Source organism: Lepidochelys kempii, chromosome 9 (assembly GCF_965140285.1).
Source record: "Lepidochelys kempii isolate rLepKem1 chromosome 9, rLepKem1.hap1, whole genome shotgun sequence".
NCBI classification, from domain to species: domain Eukaryota; kingdom Metazoa; phylum Chordata; order Testudines; family Cheloniidae; genus Lepidochelys; species Lepidochelys kempii.
The window spans coordinates 32,386,430-32,401,760 of NC_136388.1; the positions used below are offsets into that span (position 1 = coordinate 32,386,430).

General features: G+C 40.9%; 1 protein-coding gene across 3 annotated transcripts in view; it reads left to right on the forward strand.

Annotated features, from left to right (window-relative positions):
• Nucleotides 1-15,331, forward strand: part of ATR (ATR checkpoint kinase) — an 82,017-nt gene that overhangs the window by 39,542 nt on the left and 27,144 nt on the right. For all 3 annotated transcript variants that reach the window (XM_073359783.1, XM_073359784.1, XM_073359785.1), the window contains 10 exons: nt 841-954; nt 1,220-1,335; nt 1,850-1,970; nt 3,795-3,932; nt 8,997-9,204; nt 9,684-9,862; nt 11,032-11,196; nt 12,349-12,440; nt 13,847-13,938; nt 14,544-14,721. In XM_073359783.1, coding sequence (XP_073215884.1) covers nt 841-954; nt 1,220-1,335; nt 1,850-1,970; nt 3,795-3,932; nt 8,997-9,204; nt 9,684-9,862; nt 11,032-11,196; nt 12,349-12,440; nt 13,847-13,938; nt 14,544-14,721 — 1,403 coding nt within the window. The remainder of the gene's footprint in view (nt 1-840; nt 955-1,219; nt 1,336-1,849; nt 1,971-3,794; nt 3,933-8,996; nt 9,205-9,683; nt 9,863-11,031; nt 11,197-12,348; nt 12,441-13,846; nt 13,939-14,543; nt 14,722-15,331) is intronic.

Sequence of the window (15,331 nt, forward strand, 5' to 3'; positions counted from 1 at the left end):
ATGAATGTCTTCATTATAAAATTTGTGGGTGGAGAAATTTCCTGAAAATTAAGCTCCTGGCACTATCTAGAGCTAAACAATGCAGACAGCTATTTTGCAAGTTACTTGTACAGAAATATTATCTCAAATATGGACAGCAGACACTTTCTTTGTCAGTCACTCACTTCCATGAGTAAAGATTTCGATTTGTGCTATATTTTATAGTGATTTTGTAATAACTAATTCCATTAGTGAGGAATTGTTCAAGCACTTCATTTAGGGCTAAACCCTAAGAGGTGCTGAAATCATTGGGTGTGGCAAAAGCTCAGTAGATGCTCTGCACCTTTCAGGATTTGACCATGAATTGAAAGTGAATGTACTCCTCATGGAAGTGAAGGACTAATAGTACTGGCTTGATTTAATCATGGTGTGGGCAATAGTCACCAAAACTCTCAAAGTACCTCAGTCCTGAATATGTTTGCTATTCCAAACCTGAGGCTATTTTATAGAGACTTGCAAGTCTGTCAGTATTGTGGTAGTCTTGTGATGTGTACAGTTTGAGATGAAGACAATTCAGCAACTAATTTTCAATCCATTTCCCCAGAAACTGAAAAATTTATTCTCTCACTGTGTATTGCGTAGAGCTTTTTTCCCTTCAGATCCGGATTTTCTAAAGGGTCTAAGTGAGTTAGGCCTCCCAGTTCCCTTTGAAAGTGAATGTGAATTGTGGGCCAGATGTCATCAAACATCAGCCTCCTTTCTCATCTAAACCCAACTTGAAACCAAAGTAATAGACTAAAGTTCTTTCTTGAGACAGTAGCCAGCCTGTTAAATAAATTTGATCTTTTGTTTGTCACTGAGGCTGGAGTGGAGGATCCAAATTTTGGCCATGGATTATTAATGGAACTAACCAGAGCATTCATGGCTTATGCTGATAATGTCCGTGCTCAAGATTCTGCAGCGTATGCTATTCAGGTAAGGCAGCATGTTTGTTAGATCATCTGTTTTTATTATTGAGTTTTTTCTTTGTTACACTGAAATGCGGAATCTGTTCAACAAACATTTTAAAGGAACATATTTATATATTTGATCTTTCTGATATTTCACTTAAAATATTGGTGGGCTTAGTATGTGATTCAGGAAACTGTAGGAGTTTTTAACTCCTCAATCCCATATGGCTACTAGAATTCTGAGTAATTTGCCATTCTAAAAGATGGTATTTCTGTTAATACATTTTTAGGAATTACTATCCATCTATGACTGTAGAGAGACAAACACTGACTGTCCAGGCTCCAGGCTTTGGAGGAGGTTTCCTGAGCATGTTCAGGAAATACTGGAGCCTCACTTAAATACACGGTATGTGTCATTTAAATAAATCTTTGGAGTACAGCTTTTAAAATAAATCTTTCTCCAAGTTAGCAATAATTAGGTTTTGTTTATGTGCATGCCACTCTTGCTAACCTCCCTGGAAGCAATGTGCATAGGTATAAAACTCAAATCTCGCCCTATTCTTTCTGCATAATGCTGACTTGTCTCTCACTTGAATATTTAAATCCTTCAGTGACTTGCAAATCACAAAGGAAAATATTCTGTGCACAGATAACACATTCAGGCCTGGCAGTTTGTCCTCCAAAGTGAGATTTTAAAAATTGCTATGAAATCATCCCTATCTCTGTTTTTCATTAAAGTACAAGTATGGACTCCAATAGGATTCAAGCCTTTTTAGATACTGTATGCTAGAGATTTTTTGATCCTTATGAAAACATAGAAGCTAACTTCAACTCTCTTTCCTGGTTACTTGTGGATTGTATCCTTTCTTCCACATAGGAAAACAATACCTGTTTACTAAATTTGGATTTTAAAATTACAGATACAAGAGTTACCAGAAGGCTGTAAACTGGTCTAAGATGAAGAAGCCAATTTACTTAAGCAAATTAGGCAACAATTTTGCAGAATGGTCAGCAACCTGGGCAGGTTATCTTATAACAAAGGTAATTGCTATGAGTGTGCTTTATGTATTTGAATGAAAAGATAACTGGTGAGCTAGTATACTAATATGTGTGTGGAGTATATTTAGTCTTAATCAAATTCTGTCTGTTAAAGAAATGAGGAAAAGCTATGGGCAAAAACCTCACTTAGGCCCAATTAGATGAGATAATTAGTGCGCTTAACTTCCATTGCAATCAGTAGAGGATAAGAGTGGTAGCCGTTTTAGTCTGTATCAACAGAAACAATGAGGAGTCCTTGTGGCACCTTAGAGACTAACAAATTTATTTGGGCATAAGCTTTCATAAGCTAAAACCCACTTAATCAGATGCATAGAGTGAAAAATACAGTACGCAGTGTATATATATTACAGCACATGAAAAGATGGGAGTTGCCTTACCAAGTGGGGGTCAGTGCTAACGAGGCCAATGCAATCAAGGTGGACGTCGACAATTCCCAACAGTTGACGAGAAGGTATGAGTATCAGCAGAGGGTCACTACAAAAAGTAATTTTCCTTCTGCTGATACTCACACCTTCTTGTCAACTGTTGGGAATGGGCGACGTCCACCTTGATTGCATTGGCCTCGTTAGCACTACAAAAGTAATTTTTACTCTGATATTCACCCCTTCTTGTCAACTGTTGAGAATAGGCTGCTTCCACCTTAATTGAATTGGCCTTGTTAGCACTGACCCCCCACTTGGTAAGGCAACTTCCATCTTTCAATGTGCTGTAATATATATACTGCTTACTGTATTTTTCACTCCATGCATCTGATGAAGTGGGTTTTAGCCCACGAATGCTTATGCCCAAATAAATTTGTTAGCCTCTAAGGTGCCACAAGGACTCCTTGTTGTTTTAGTAGAGGCTAAGGATACTTAGCCCTTTGAGGGATTAGCCTTTTTGATTACAGGCATGATTTTAGCACTAATTACAGCACTTTCTGTATCACCAAGGCACACCCAAGTCCCCATCCACAGTCCTTATGTATAATATGAATTTTTTTGTTGCTAGATCTGTCACTTGTTGTGGAGGCATATTGGCATCACCATAGTTAAGATTCTTTCAAGCTTTTGGCTTTAACAAGATCTTAACACCTCTCTGTAGATTTTAGAAAACTAGAAATGTTAAATACGTTATTAGTTGCCAGGAGCACTAATATCTCAAGTGTTTCTGAGGTAAGATATAAACCTCAAATCTCCTTCTCAGAAATGTAGGGAAGGAAGCCTGTCACCTTTTTCGTATCCCTGTAGTTGCACAATCCCAGCACATAGAAACCATCTATGTTGTCCTTCTTTTACCACCCACACCCATGTCATCATATGTAGGTGATACTTACAAAACTTTGTTTTTAAAAGGGAGCCACCCTAACTACAGCTACAGTGGCTTTTTCTGCTTTCTGACAGAAGAATAGATCTATATCTCCCTTCCCTTGGCATCTTTGTAGGATGGAGGAGGGGGTTCTACTAGTGGCTGCGTGAAGAGTCCTGCTCTCCAGAAACTCTTTGTAGACACAACTCCACAATGGCACGCTAATACTAGTGTGCCAATCCTGAAAACATTCAGCACCGTAGCAATGCTGATGTATTTCCCTCCCTATATCCATAGCTCCCACATACGATAGTCCCTCACTTGTGCTTGTATAAGTCTGATGATCTGTCTATGGTTCGTTGGACTGAGAGTATCAATAAATTGGATGGGATAATTTATCTTCAGCAGTAACAAGAACTGTATTTTTATACTTTGTCTAAGACTTCCAACAATTCTGCTAGCCACATACGTTTTACCTACAAAAACCACTCTTCCTGAAAAATACAGTTTTTGTTACAGGTGCGACATGATCTTGCCAGCAAAGTTTTCAGCTGCTGTAGTATTATGATGAAGAATGACTTCAAAGTGACGATCTACCTTCTTCCACACATTCTTGTCTATGTTTTATTGGGATGCAATCAGGAGGACCAACAGGAGGTGAGATGATGTTTTTCTGTACATTCTTCATAAGAATGAAAATTGAAGCAGCATAACAGTATATTTGAAGGGCTCAATATAAGGAAACAATATAGGTATTTAACACTCTACTGCATGAATAATATAAATATTCAGCCAGGCTTTGAGTAAGTCTTAAAAGTTACTGTTGATAGGTGATGCACCAGCTCCACAGAGAAACTATTTCCTCTGAGTAGTCTATTGTGCTTTGACCTCAGAAGCGGGGAGGCTATGTATCCATTAGGGCTGCAGCAGCATCAGGAGCTAGAGTGGTAGAAGGAGGAAATAGGCATTCCACACCCTGCCCACGGAGTAAATTGGATTGGTGCATCTTCGGGGTGCTCTGTCCTGTAGGGGAAAAAGCTGGTTGGCCACAAGTCCCCCTGTAGAGCAGCATTCATGTGTCTTGTGCCACAACCCTTCTGTGTGGACTTCTTGTTATTAGGAGCCTGTAGCCTGGGTTCCATTTCTGTGCGTGTGGTTTTGGGTTTTTTTTTATTTTTCCTGAGAGAAACTGGAGAATGAATCTGGCCCTTAGTATTGCTATAGAATATGCTGAAGGGAGAAGAAATGCAAGCCAAAATAGGGGAAGAACAGGTTAAAGAATATTTAGAAAAGTTAGATGCATTAAAGTTAGCGGGGCTTGATGAAATTCATGCCAGGATACTTAAGGAACTAGCTGAAGCAATCTTGGAACCATTAGCATTTATGTTTGAGAACTCATGGAGGACAGGTGAGGTCCCAGAGGACTGAAGAACAGGAAACATAGTATCTATCTTTAAAAAGAGGAACAGAGAGGATCCAGGGAATTGTAGACCAGTCAGCCTAACTTTGATACCTGGAAAGATATTGGAACATCTGTTTGTAAGTGCGTGGGGGATAATGGGACTATAAGGAATGGCCATCATGGATTTCTCAAAAACAAATCATGCCAAACCAAACTAATTTTCTTCTTTGACAGGGTTACTGACCTAATGGATGGGGGGAAGCAGTAGACATGATGTATCTTGATTTTAGTAAGGCTTTTGACACAGTCCCACATGACAGTCTCATAAGCAAACTAGGGAAATACGGTCTAGATTAAATTATTATTAGGTGGGTGCATAACTGGTTGAGAGGCCATACTCAAAGAGTAGTTATCAATGGATTGTTGTCAGACTGGGAGGACATATGTAGTGGTGTCCCACCGGGGTCAGTCCTGGGTCTGGTACTATTTAGTATTTTCATTAATGACTTAGATAACAGAGACGAAAGTATGCTTCTAAAGTTTGCAGATGACACCAAGCAGGAAGGGATTGCAAGCACAGGGGACAGGATTAGAATTCAAAATGACCGTGACAAATTGGTCTGAATTCAACAAGATGAAATTCAGTAAAGACAAGTACATAATACTACACTTAGGAAGGAAAAATCAAATGCAAAAGTAGAAAATGGCAAATACATCTCTAAGTAGTAGTAGTGCTAAAAACGTTCTGTGTGTTAGAGTGGATCACAAATTGAATATGAGTCAACAGTGTGATGTAGTTGTGAAAAAGACTAATATTCTGGGGTGTAGTAATAAAACTGTTGTATGTCAGATGTAATTATCCCACTCTACTCTGCAGTGGTGAGGTCTCAGCTGGAGCACTGTGTCCAATTCTGGGTGCCACACTTTAAGAAAGATGTAGACAAATTGGAGCGAGTCCAGAGAGCACCAAAAATTATAAATGGTTTACAAAACCTATCCTATGAGGAAAGGTTAAGAAAACTGGGCATGTTTAGTCTTGAGAAAAGAAAACTGATGGGGCATCTGATAAGTCTTCAGATATGTTAAGGGGTATTATAAAGTGCTGTGATCAGTTGTTCTCCACATCCACTGAAGTCAGAACAAGAAGTAATCCACTTAATCTGCAGCAAGGGAGATTTAGGGTATGTCTACACTACAAAATTAGGTCGATTTTATAGAAGTCGATTTTTAGAAACCGATTTTATACAGTTGATTGCGTATGTCCACACTAAGCATATTAAGTCGGCAAAGTGCTTCCTCACTACCATGGCTAGCATTGACTTACAGAGTGGTGCACTGTGGGTAGCTATCCCACAGTTCCTGCAGTATCTGCTGCCCATTGGAATTCTGGGTTAAGCTCCCAATGCCTGATGGGGCATAAACATTATCGCGGGTGGTTTTGGGTACATGTCGTCAGGCCTCCCTCCCTCACTCCCTCCGTGAAAGCAAAAGCAGACAATTGTTTTGCACCTTTTTTCCTGGGTTACCTGTGCAGACGCCATACCACGGCAAGCATGGAGCTCAGCTCACGGCAAGCATGGAGCTCAGCTCACGGCAAGCATGGAGCTCAGCTCACTGTCACTGTACGTCTCCTGGGTGCTGCTGGCAGATGCTGTACTGCATTGCTACACAGCAGCAGCTCCTTGCCTTTGCGGCTGAGGTGCAATTGAACTGATAGCTGTTGTACATCTCCTGGGTGCTCCTGGCAGACCTCAGTGAGGTCGATCGGGGCTCCTGGACAGACATGGCTATTCTCCTCTTAGAGCACCGAATGGGAGCCAGAAACTCCAGGTCATTCTCTTCTTTAAGTTTCGTCTCCTGGAGATTCAGTCCTGCCTGGAATATCATGCAAGCTGGAGGCTTCTGCCACAGGCTGCTCTCCCAGCCGGCAGGACCGCGCGGTCGCACCTAGCCCAGCCTACCCCTTGCTCCCATGGCTCATGAAGCCTAAACAGTAGTAAGGAGCAGTTCAGCTATAGGCTGAGCAAGTGCAGAATTGTGGTAGAATGTGCCTTTGGACATTTAAAAGCTCGCTAGCGCTGTTTGCTGACTAGGTCAGACCTCAGCGCAACCAACATTCCCATTGTTATTGCTGCTTGCTTTGTGCTCCATAATATCTGTGAGAATAAAGGGGAGACGTTTATGGCGGGATGGGAGGTTGAGGAAAATCGCCTGGCATCTGATTTTTAGCAGCCAGACACCAGGACAATTAGAAGAGCACAGCAAGGCGTGCTGCTCATCAGAGAAGCTTTGAAAACCAGTTTCATGACTGGCCAGGCTTCGGTGTGACAGTTGTGTGTGGTTCTCCTTGATGCAAACCCACCCCCTTTGTTGATTTTAATTCCCTGTAAGCCAACCACCCTCCCTCCTTCGAAATAAAGTAACTATTGTTTTGAAACCATGCATTCTTTCTTTATTAATTAAAAAAAAAAAAAGAGATAATGGACAAGGTAGCCCGGGTGGGGTCGGGGAGGAGGGAAGGACAAGGCCACATTGCTTATTGTAGCCACACTAAAAATCAGACTGTTTGAATGACAGCCTTCTGTTGCTTGGGCCATCCTCTGGAATAGAGTGGCTGGATGCCCGGAGCCTTTCCCACCCTGCAATTCTTGGGCATCTGGGTGAGGAGGCTATGGAACATGGGGAGGAGGGTAGGCGGTTATACAGTGGATGCAGCGGGGGTCTGTGCTCTTGTTGGCTTTCCTGCAGCTCCAACAGATGCTTCATCATGTCCGTTTGCTCCCCCAGCAGACGCTTCATCATGTCCATTTGCTCCCCCATTAGCCTCAGCATTGTGTCCTGCCTCCGCTCTTCGCGCTCACTTAATTCTTTCCTGGCCTCTGTCACTGAATGCCTCCATGCATTAAGCTGTGCCCTATCAGTGCGGGAGGACTGCATAAGCTCGGAAAACATGTCATCGCGAGTGTGGTTTTTTTGCCTTCTAATCTGCGATAACCTTAGGGACTGAGATGATAGGAGGAACATAGAAACATTCTACGCTCTACGATTCTGGGGGGACTGCATGGTCACCTGTGCTGCTGAGTGCTTCTGAGTTCGCCATGCTGACCAAACAGGAAATGAAATTCAAAAGTTCCCGGGGCTTTTCCTGTGTAGCAGGTTAGTGCATCGTAGTTCAAAGTGCTGTCCAGAGCGGTCACAATGGAGCACTCTGGGATAGCTCCTGGAAGCCAATACCATTGATTTGCGTCCGCACTACCCCAAATTTGACCCAACAAGATCAATTTTAGCGCTACTCCCCTTGTCGGGGAGGAGTACAGAAGTCGATTTTAAGAGCCCTTTAGGTCGACGGAATGGGGTTGGTTGTGTGGACGCCGTCATTTTTAAATCGACCGAATGTGGCTAAATTCGACCTAACCCCATAGTGTAGACCAGGCGTTAGGTTAGATATTAGACAAAGCTTTCTAACTATAACAGTAGTTAAGCTGTGGAATAGGCTTCCAAGGGAAGTTGTGCAATCTTCATCATTCAAGATTTTTCAGAATATGTTGGACAAACACCTGTCAGGCATGGTCTAGTTTACTTGGTCCTGCCTCAATACGGAGGCTGGACTTGATGGCTTCTCTAGGTCCCTTCCAGCCCTACAAAACTGTGAGAAGGGAATTGCAAATTAATCAGACTTAACTATGTTTTATAATCTTATAGTTAGTTAAGATGTCTCTACTTGCATGTTCCATTTCTGAAAACTTCCATTGTTTTCTCCGTCATAAACGGCCAAATTCTTCACATGTATGGGGGGGGAGGGAGGGGGGAATATTTTCTCAACAACCATACTTACATCTTGGTCAACAGATCTAGCAGCATCTCATTAACCCCAATAAAAGCACAAATAAAATTAAAACTAGCCACCCCGTGATCCCCTAACCAATAGTTATCTTGTTAGTCATTTTACTTAAGTTAGTGTGTATCTGACTTGTATGGAAGCACCATTTACTTACCTGTATTCTGAAGACACTTAGCTGAACAGTAATCTGTTCTTCATAAAGCTGTTCAAAATGCTTCACCATGTTTCCCGTGTCTTTTTCCATGTACAATACTTACTGGTACACTTTCCTTTTTATCTTTTCTTTTCTATCTGTCTTTAGGCCCTTGGGGCAAGAACTCTATACTGTCCAAAAACACTGCCAACACTTAACAAATGCTGTTACAGTGTCTAATATTTCTAGGTTGACCTCTGTTTCATCTGTTGTCTCTTAATATTTTGCAGACTTTATGATGAAACTAAAAGCTTTTCGATTTTTTTCATATTAACCTCTGTGTAGGTATATGCAGAGATCATGGCTGTTCTCAAACACGATGACCTGTGTACTGGAAGACTGCAGGATAGTGCATCAGATCTGAGTCAATTAAGTACACAGACAGTGTTTTCCATGCTTGATCATCTAACACAGTGGGCGAGACATAAATTCCAGATGCTTATTGCTGAGAAAACTGTTAGTAAGTCAAGCAAAGACAGAGGGGATCTGAAAGGTTAGTAATGTTCTTTGTATTGTATATAAAAGGAATTTTGTATTCTTAAAATAAGCATTTAGACATGTCCCTTCAAATTAGGACCACATATGAATGGAACATCACTGCGAAGATAGTTTGCCAGTATAGCAAACTAACGCTATCCCCTTGCCATCCTCATAGTGTTTTCTAGCTGCTATTTTGAGAAACCTATGGATTCATAAAGTAAGAAACAGATGTTCTAAGACTTCTTCTTTTATCTTGAATTTATTTTTAGAAATCTTTTATAAAACTAAGTTGATATAAATATGCTGCTTTGAAAATCTTAAGAACATGCAGCTAAATTGCTTTTAAGAAATTGATATTGATAGAAGAGAGAAACTTTATTCTTAATTAAATGATTAATTTGGGTGTAATGGATGAACTGAACTTTAATCTTTAATAATAACTTTATAAATGAAACTTGGATGATAAACTTCTTTAACTGTTTTATTCCATAGCATCAAGTGAGGATTATGCAGAATATCAAAGTGTGACACGTTTTCTAGACCTCATACCTCAGGATACGTTGGCTGCTGCTTCCTTTCGCTCTAAAGCATACACAAGGGCTGTAATGCACTTTGAATCATTCATCACAGAAAAGAAACAAAATATTCAGGAGCATCTTGGATTTTTGCAGGTTTTAATTAATTTTTTATTTAATTTAAAATGAAGATGAAAACAGACAGGCCATGTTTAGAGTTGTCAACGCTTAAGGTTTCCCCTCCCTTTGTCTTTTCTCAAAGATTGCAGATGTGGTTAGGCTGTTGCTGTCTGAAGCAGCAATAGACAGTTATCTATCTATCTTCAAGCAGCAAGGGCTGTTTCCCTCTTCTCATCATGTCTGCTTATGTGATAAGATGGAGGAGGATTCTCTTTATTAGAAGAAAACAAGAAAATGAAATAAAAATCTACAATTATCGCTAAAATGGCTCCTTTTTTCAAAAAGACAGGTTTCAGAGTAGCAGCCGTGTTAGTCTGTATTCGCAAAAAGAAAAGGAGTACATCCGATGAAGTGATCTGTAGCTCTTGAAAGCTTATGCTCAAATAAATTGGTTAGTCTCTAAGGTGCCACAAGTAATCCTTTTCTTTTTTCAAAAAAGAGCAGTTTTGTCTTTCAATGAACGTGACCCTCTTTTTAAAATAAATAAAAGCTAGTCATGATTTACATAAATAAAATATTACAATTATGAAACTTTTTAATAAAGTGAAGTAATTTATGTTAAAATAGAGGAAGAGTGCACACTGTGTATATTACAAAGATGAAAAATTAGTTTCAAGCGGCATAGTTAACTTATATGTTAGCTGAATTCCTGTTAGAGTTCACTTCTTCTCATGGTTGAAATTGCCCAATGATTTCCTAGTTTGAAAAATAATCTAGAACACTCCTTCTGTGATGTGTAAGAGTCATATACATTTGCAACTCTGTATTATACAACTTACTGCATAATACAGTACTTTATTTTGTCCTTTGTGCAAGTTGCTTCAAATAAATTTGATATGGTACCTATTCAGTAACATGAGATTGTTGTTATTGAGCCATATGAAAATTAATAACTGAAGTTCATGTGGAAGTTTGGCCAGAAAAAATCTTCTAAGATGTCTAAAGATGTTATTGTTCAGTTATGTGATGTCTTAGAGTCACAACTTGTGACTAAGAACTCTGCTTTGGAGCAGTTTTACATGACAGTTAAGTAACATGCTTGATTCTTAACATATTATATAAATGTCTTGTCGTTGGCCTTTACAGCTGAACCACTGTGTTTGATTTATGTTTTCAATTGTAATATTTTCCATGTTCGAAAAAAGAAATTATATGCTGCTATGCATGAGCCAGATGGAGTAGCTGGGGTCAGTGCAATTCGGAAAGCAGAGCCATCTCTCAAAGAACAAATCCTTGAACATGAAAGCATTGGTTTGCTGAGAGATGCCACAGCTTGTTATGACAGGGCTATTCAGCTGGAATCTGACCAGGTAAAATGAAAGACACATTCTTATTTCATGATCCAACAAAAAGGCAAAAAAATATGATAGAGGCTTAGAATATATATGTAAAATATGAACATGTTCACTGCTGCAATGACTGCAGATGAGTTACTATAAACAATACTTGGAAAACTGGAGCAAGTCATTCTCTAGCTTCCAAACACATTTAATTTAAAAGTGAAATTGAGATGTGTATGGGGGTGTGGGTGTTGATGCAACAGCGCCCCCTTTGGCCAAGTGGAGCATTGCACCGTTTGCTCACTCTGGCAGGGTAGTCAGTCGGTTCCCCTTGCTTGAGTCTGTCCCAATGAGGCACAGGAATTTTCCCTTTATTCTTGGTGGGGTCATGTGGTTACTGGTCCCCAGAGGGTCTGGAAACCTCAGTTCTCAAGTCTCTGAGAAATAGATAGGGGAACTCAGGCCCACCCACTCCACTGGGTTCCAATTGAGGGCCATTAAGCCAGACAGGGAAAATCAGGACTCAACAACTCCTGACGTGCCCTAAGTTCCTTCCTACCTTTCTTGGTCTCTATTTCTGTAGGTTTTTCAGCCTGTTGATCCGATCAGTCCTCTCAGGATTCTGTCTCTGCACAACTTCTCAGCAGCTTGCTGTCAGAGTTTTCCTCTACAGCCTGCTTGCTCCTCTGGCAGCTGCCCTGCCCCTCTGCTTCCTAGCTCTTTTATTCTCCAGCTGCTGTGAGGCTGCCAGTCAGCTTTGGCTGGCAGTACCTGCATTAGCCCCTGGATTGCTGGGCCACAGGGGTATATTACCCCATGACAGTGAGTTTGTCACATTATTGTTCACAACTTTCCCTAGCAGTTCTCAAACATATATACTAAAAAAAACCCCATTTTACTTTCTTCTGAAACACATCTTAGAAATTACTGATATCAGCTGAGATTCTTTTCCAGGGAGTTCTGTTCAAATTTGATTTTTTTGGTGTGAATTTGGTTAATTCTTTTTAGCTGTGATAATTTAATTATTTAAACCTTTTTCTTTTCATGTCATATTCATAACAAGAAAAATCTAAAAGAATAATGAAAAAACAAAATTGATGTACATTCACCCGGAAGCTACCAACATGATATCTCTTGATTATACGCGATGTGTATTTTGATCTATTCTATCTGCATTTCTAGATCATTCATTATCATGGTGTAGTGAAGTCCATGTTAGGTCTTGGTCAGTTATCTACTGTAATCACTCAGGTGAATGGAGTGCTTGCCAACAGGTAATAATTTAATACAACCCCTATTTGAATAATAAAAAGTTCTAATACTGCAGGGGTATCTAGCAGTGTGGAAATAGGATTTTATGGACAAAATGAAAACATTTAAAATTTCTCTAACTTCAGGATTTCAACACTGTCTGAAATACTGCTACTTCCTTTGTGTATAATACTCAGTACAGATAGATCAGGGGTGGGCAAACTACGGCCTGCAGGCCAGATCCAGCCCATCAGGGCTTTGAATCTGGCCTTTGGGATTGCAATCCCCGTGGCGCCATGGGCCCCGCGCCACTGCTGGAAACAGCCGGCACCACATCCCTGCATCCCCTGGGGGAGGAGGGAGCAAAGGGCTCCATGCACTGCCCTCGCCTCCAGGCACCGCCCCCTGCAGCTCCCATTGACCGGGAATGGGGAACCGTGGCCAGTGAGAGCTTCGTGGGAGGTACCCGCAGGCGAGGAAAGCGCGTGGCAGAGGCCTCTGCTCCCCCTCCCCCAGGGGACGCAGGGATGTGGTGCCGGCCGCTTCCGGGAGTGGCAGGGCCAGGGCAGGCAGGGAGCCTGCCGTAGCCCCGCTGCATGCTGTTGCCACCCTGGAGCCGCTCCAGGTAAGCGGCGGTGGGCTGGAACCTGCACCCCGAACCCCTCCTGCACCCCAATCCCAACCCCCTGCTGCACCTCACCCCCTGCCCTGAGCCCCCTTGTGCATCCCGCACCCTTCCCGCGCCCCAACCTCTGCCCAGAGCCCCGTGCCGCACCCCTCCCACACCCCACCCCCTGCTCTGAGCCCCTTTGTACACACCACACTCCTCCTGTGCCCCAACCCCCGGCCTGTAGCCCCTTCCTGCATACCACAGCCCTTCCCACACTCCGCAGTCCCTCCCACATGCCAATCCCCTGCCCCAGCACAACATTCATGGCCCTGCATGCAATTTTCCCACACAGATGTGGCCCTCAGGCCGAAACGTTTGCCCACCCCTGAGATAGATATGTGCTTTAATTTATTCAAGGAGAAAAGAATCCTTCATTGTTAGCATATTGTTGATTGCCACATACTTGTTCTTTCTTTTATGTTTTTTTCCAATATACAGTTTTCCGTGCACAATAGTGAATTTTGACCAAAAAGTTTATCTTCTTTTATCATAAAATATGTTCCTAGTAAAGTGTATATATACGACTTGCAAACTCAGTTTATGGGATGTCAATTTCAAATTACTATAAATTGATCACATTTTTTGTTTTACGTAATGTTATTCATAGCAAGTTAACAACCTTTGATTTTCAAGTAATATAGGGGTTTTGCTGTTTAAAAGTTAATTAGTTTATATAATGTAGAACTAATGCGAAGAAAATATAATGACTATAGCACTGGCTGGTTTTGTACTGTGTTCTGATTGTGTGTACTTTTATAGGCCAGAGTGGACATCTGAATTGAACACGTATAGAGTGGAGGCAGCCTGGAAACTAACACACTGGGATTTATTGGAAAATTATTTGGCTGCAGGTAGGAAACTAGATGTCAAAATGAGAACATTTTTGTGCAATTATATATGTTCAGATTTGGCCAGCTTTAACCAGAGGGCATTTGTTTCAAATTTCTTGATCTGTGATTTATCAGCTAGTATTAACCCTACAGTTTTTGTAAATTTATCTGATCCTTTCTGACTGGGATCGTCAGGGGATCATCAGGCCAAACACCCTTAGGCTTCTCGTAAAATTCCACCTATAGGATTTCTGAAAGCATATATTGGCACAATTTGCTTGAAATTTCTTGGGAATAATAAAATATTAAAGTTGTACTCCTTTTTAAGTTGTCATACATTTTTTTGAAATCTATTTGGACCAATTCTGATGAAAGTTTGTTTGATCAAGAATTTCCACTAAACATTTCTCAAACGTTACATTATAGACAGGCTATGGCAGGGATGCTGTAACAATTTTTGTAGTGGGGGGTGCTCAGAGCCATTGAATGAAACTGTAAACCCTATATATAATGGAAACCAATTCAAGCAAGGGGGTGAGGTAGCACCCCTAGTTTCAGCACCTATGGGCTATGGTGTATTGCCTGAGCATCTAATGAAATGCAATTTCTGATTCTTTGTCCCCTAGATGTGAAGTCCAGTACTTGGAGTGTCAGACTGGGACAATTGTTGTTATCAGCCAAAAAGAAAAACACAGCAGCTTTTTATAAGACACTGAAAGTTGTTCGAGCAGAGCAGATTGTACCCCTCTCAGCAGCAAGCTTTGAAAGAGGGTCCTATCAGCGAGGATATGAACACATTATCAGGTATTTTGTGGCTTCTGTATACCACTTCATTGTGTTCAAGGGCTAAAGAACTCACTTTAAAATGCATGTATCATTCATGTAATCAACAGTAAGAACTCTTCATTTTCAAATGATAAATGGTGCTGACCTATTGGTATCTTGTTTTTTCTGACTCTTTCTGCATAACAATCACATATTCAATACCAATTGCAAACCTTTCCTGATTGACTGAGATTTTGTGTTGTTCTTTCCCTGGAAGTATTCATAGTTTTTCTTTGTAACTGTTGCACTCTCATCAAAAAATCAGCAAGTGAATTCATATATGCATGTCAGAAAATGAACTCCTGGGACCAATTCCTTCCGTAAAAACACTACAGCTAAAACCTGAAATTTACTCCAGTGTATTAACTTCACTAATTTCAGTGAGGTTTTATATTTATACATCTGTAACTGAGAGCAGAATTTGGTCCTTCATTTCTAGACTCAACACAAGTAGAGATTATTTCCCTTTAAAGGCAGTTTAGTGTAGTTGAACTGAAGTTTGACTTAAAATGATGTAGAAGTGGTAATGCACAAGAAAAAGGTTCAGTATTATCTTTTTATATCTTATACCTCCACATGGCAATGAAAA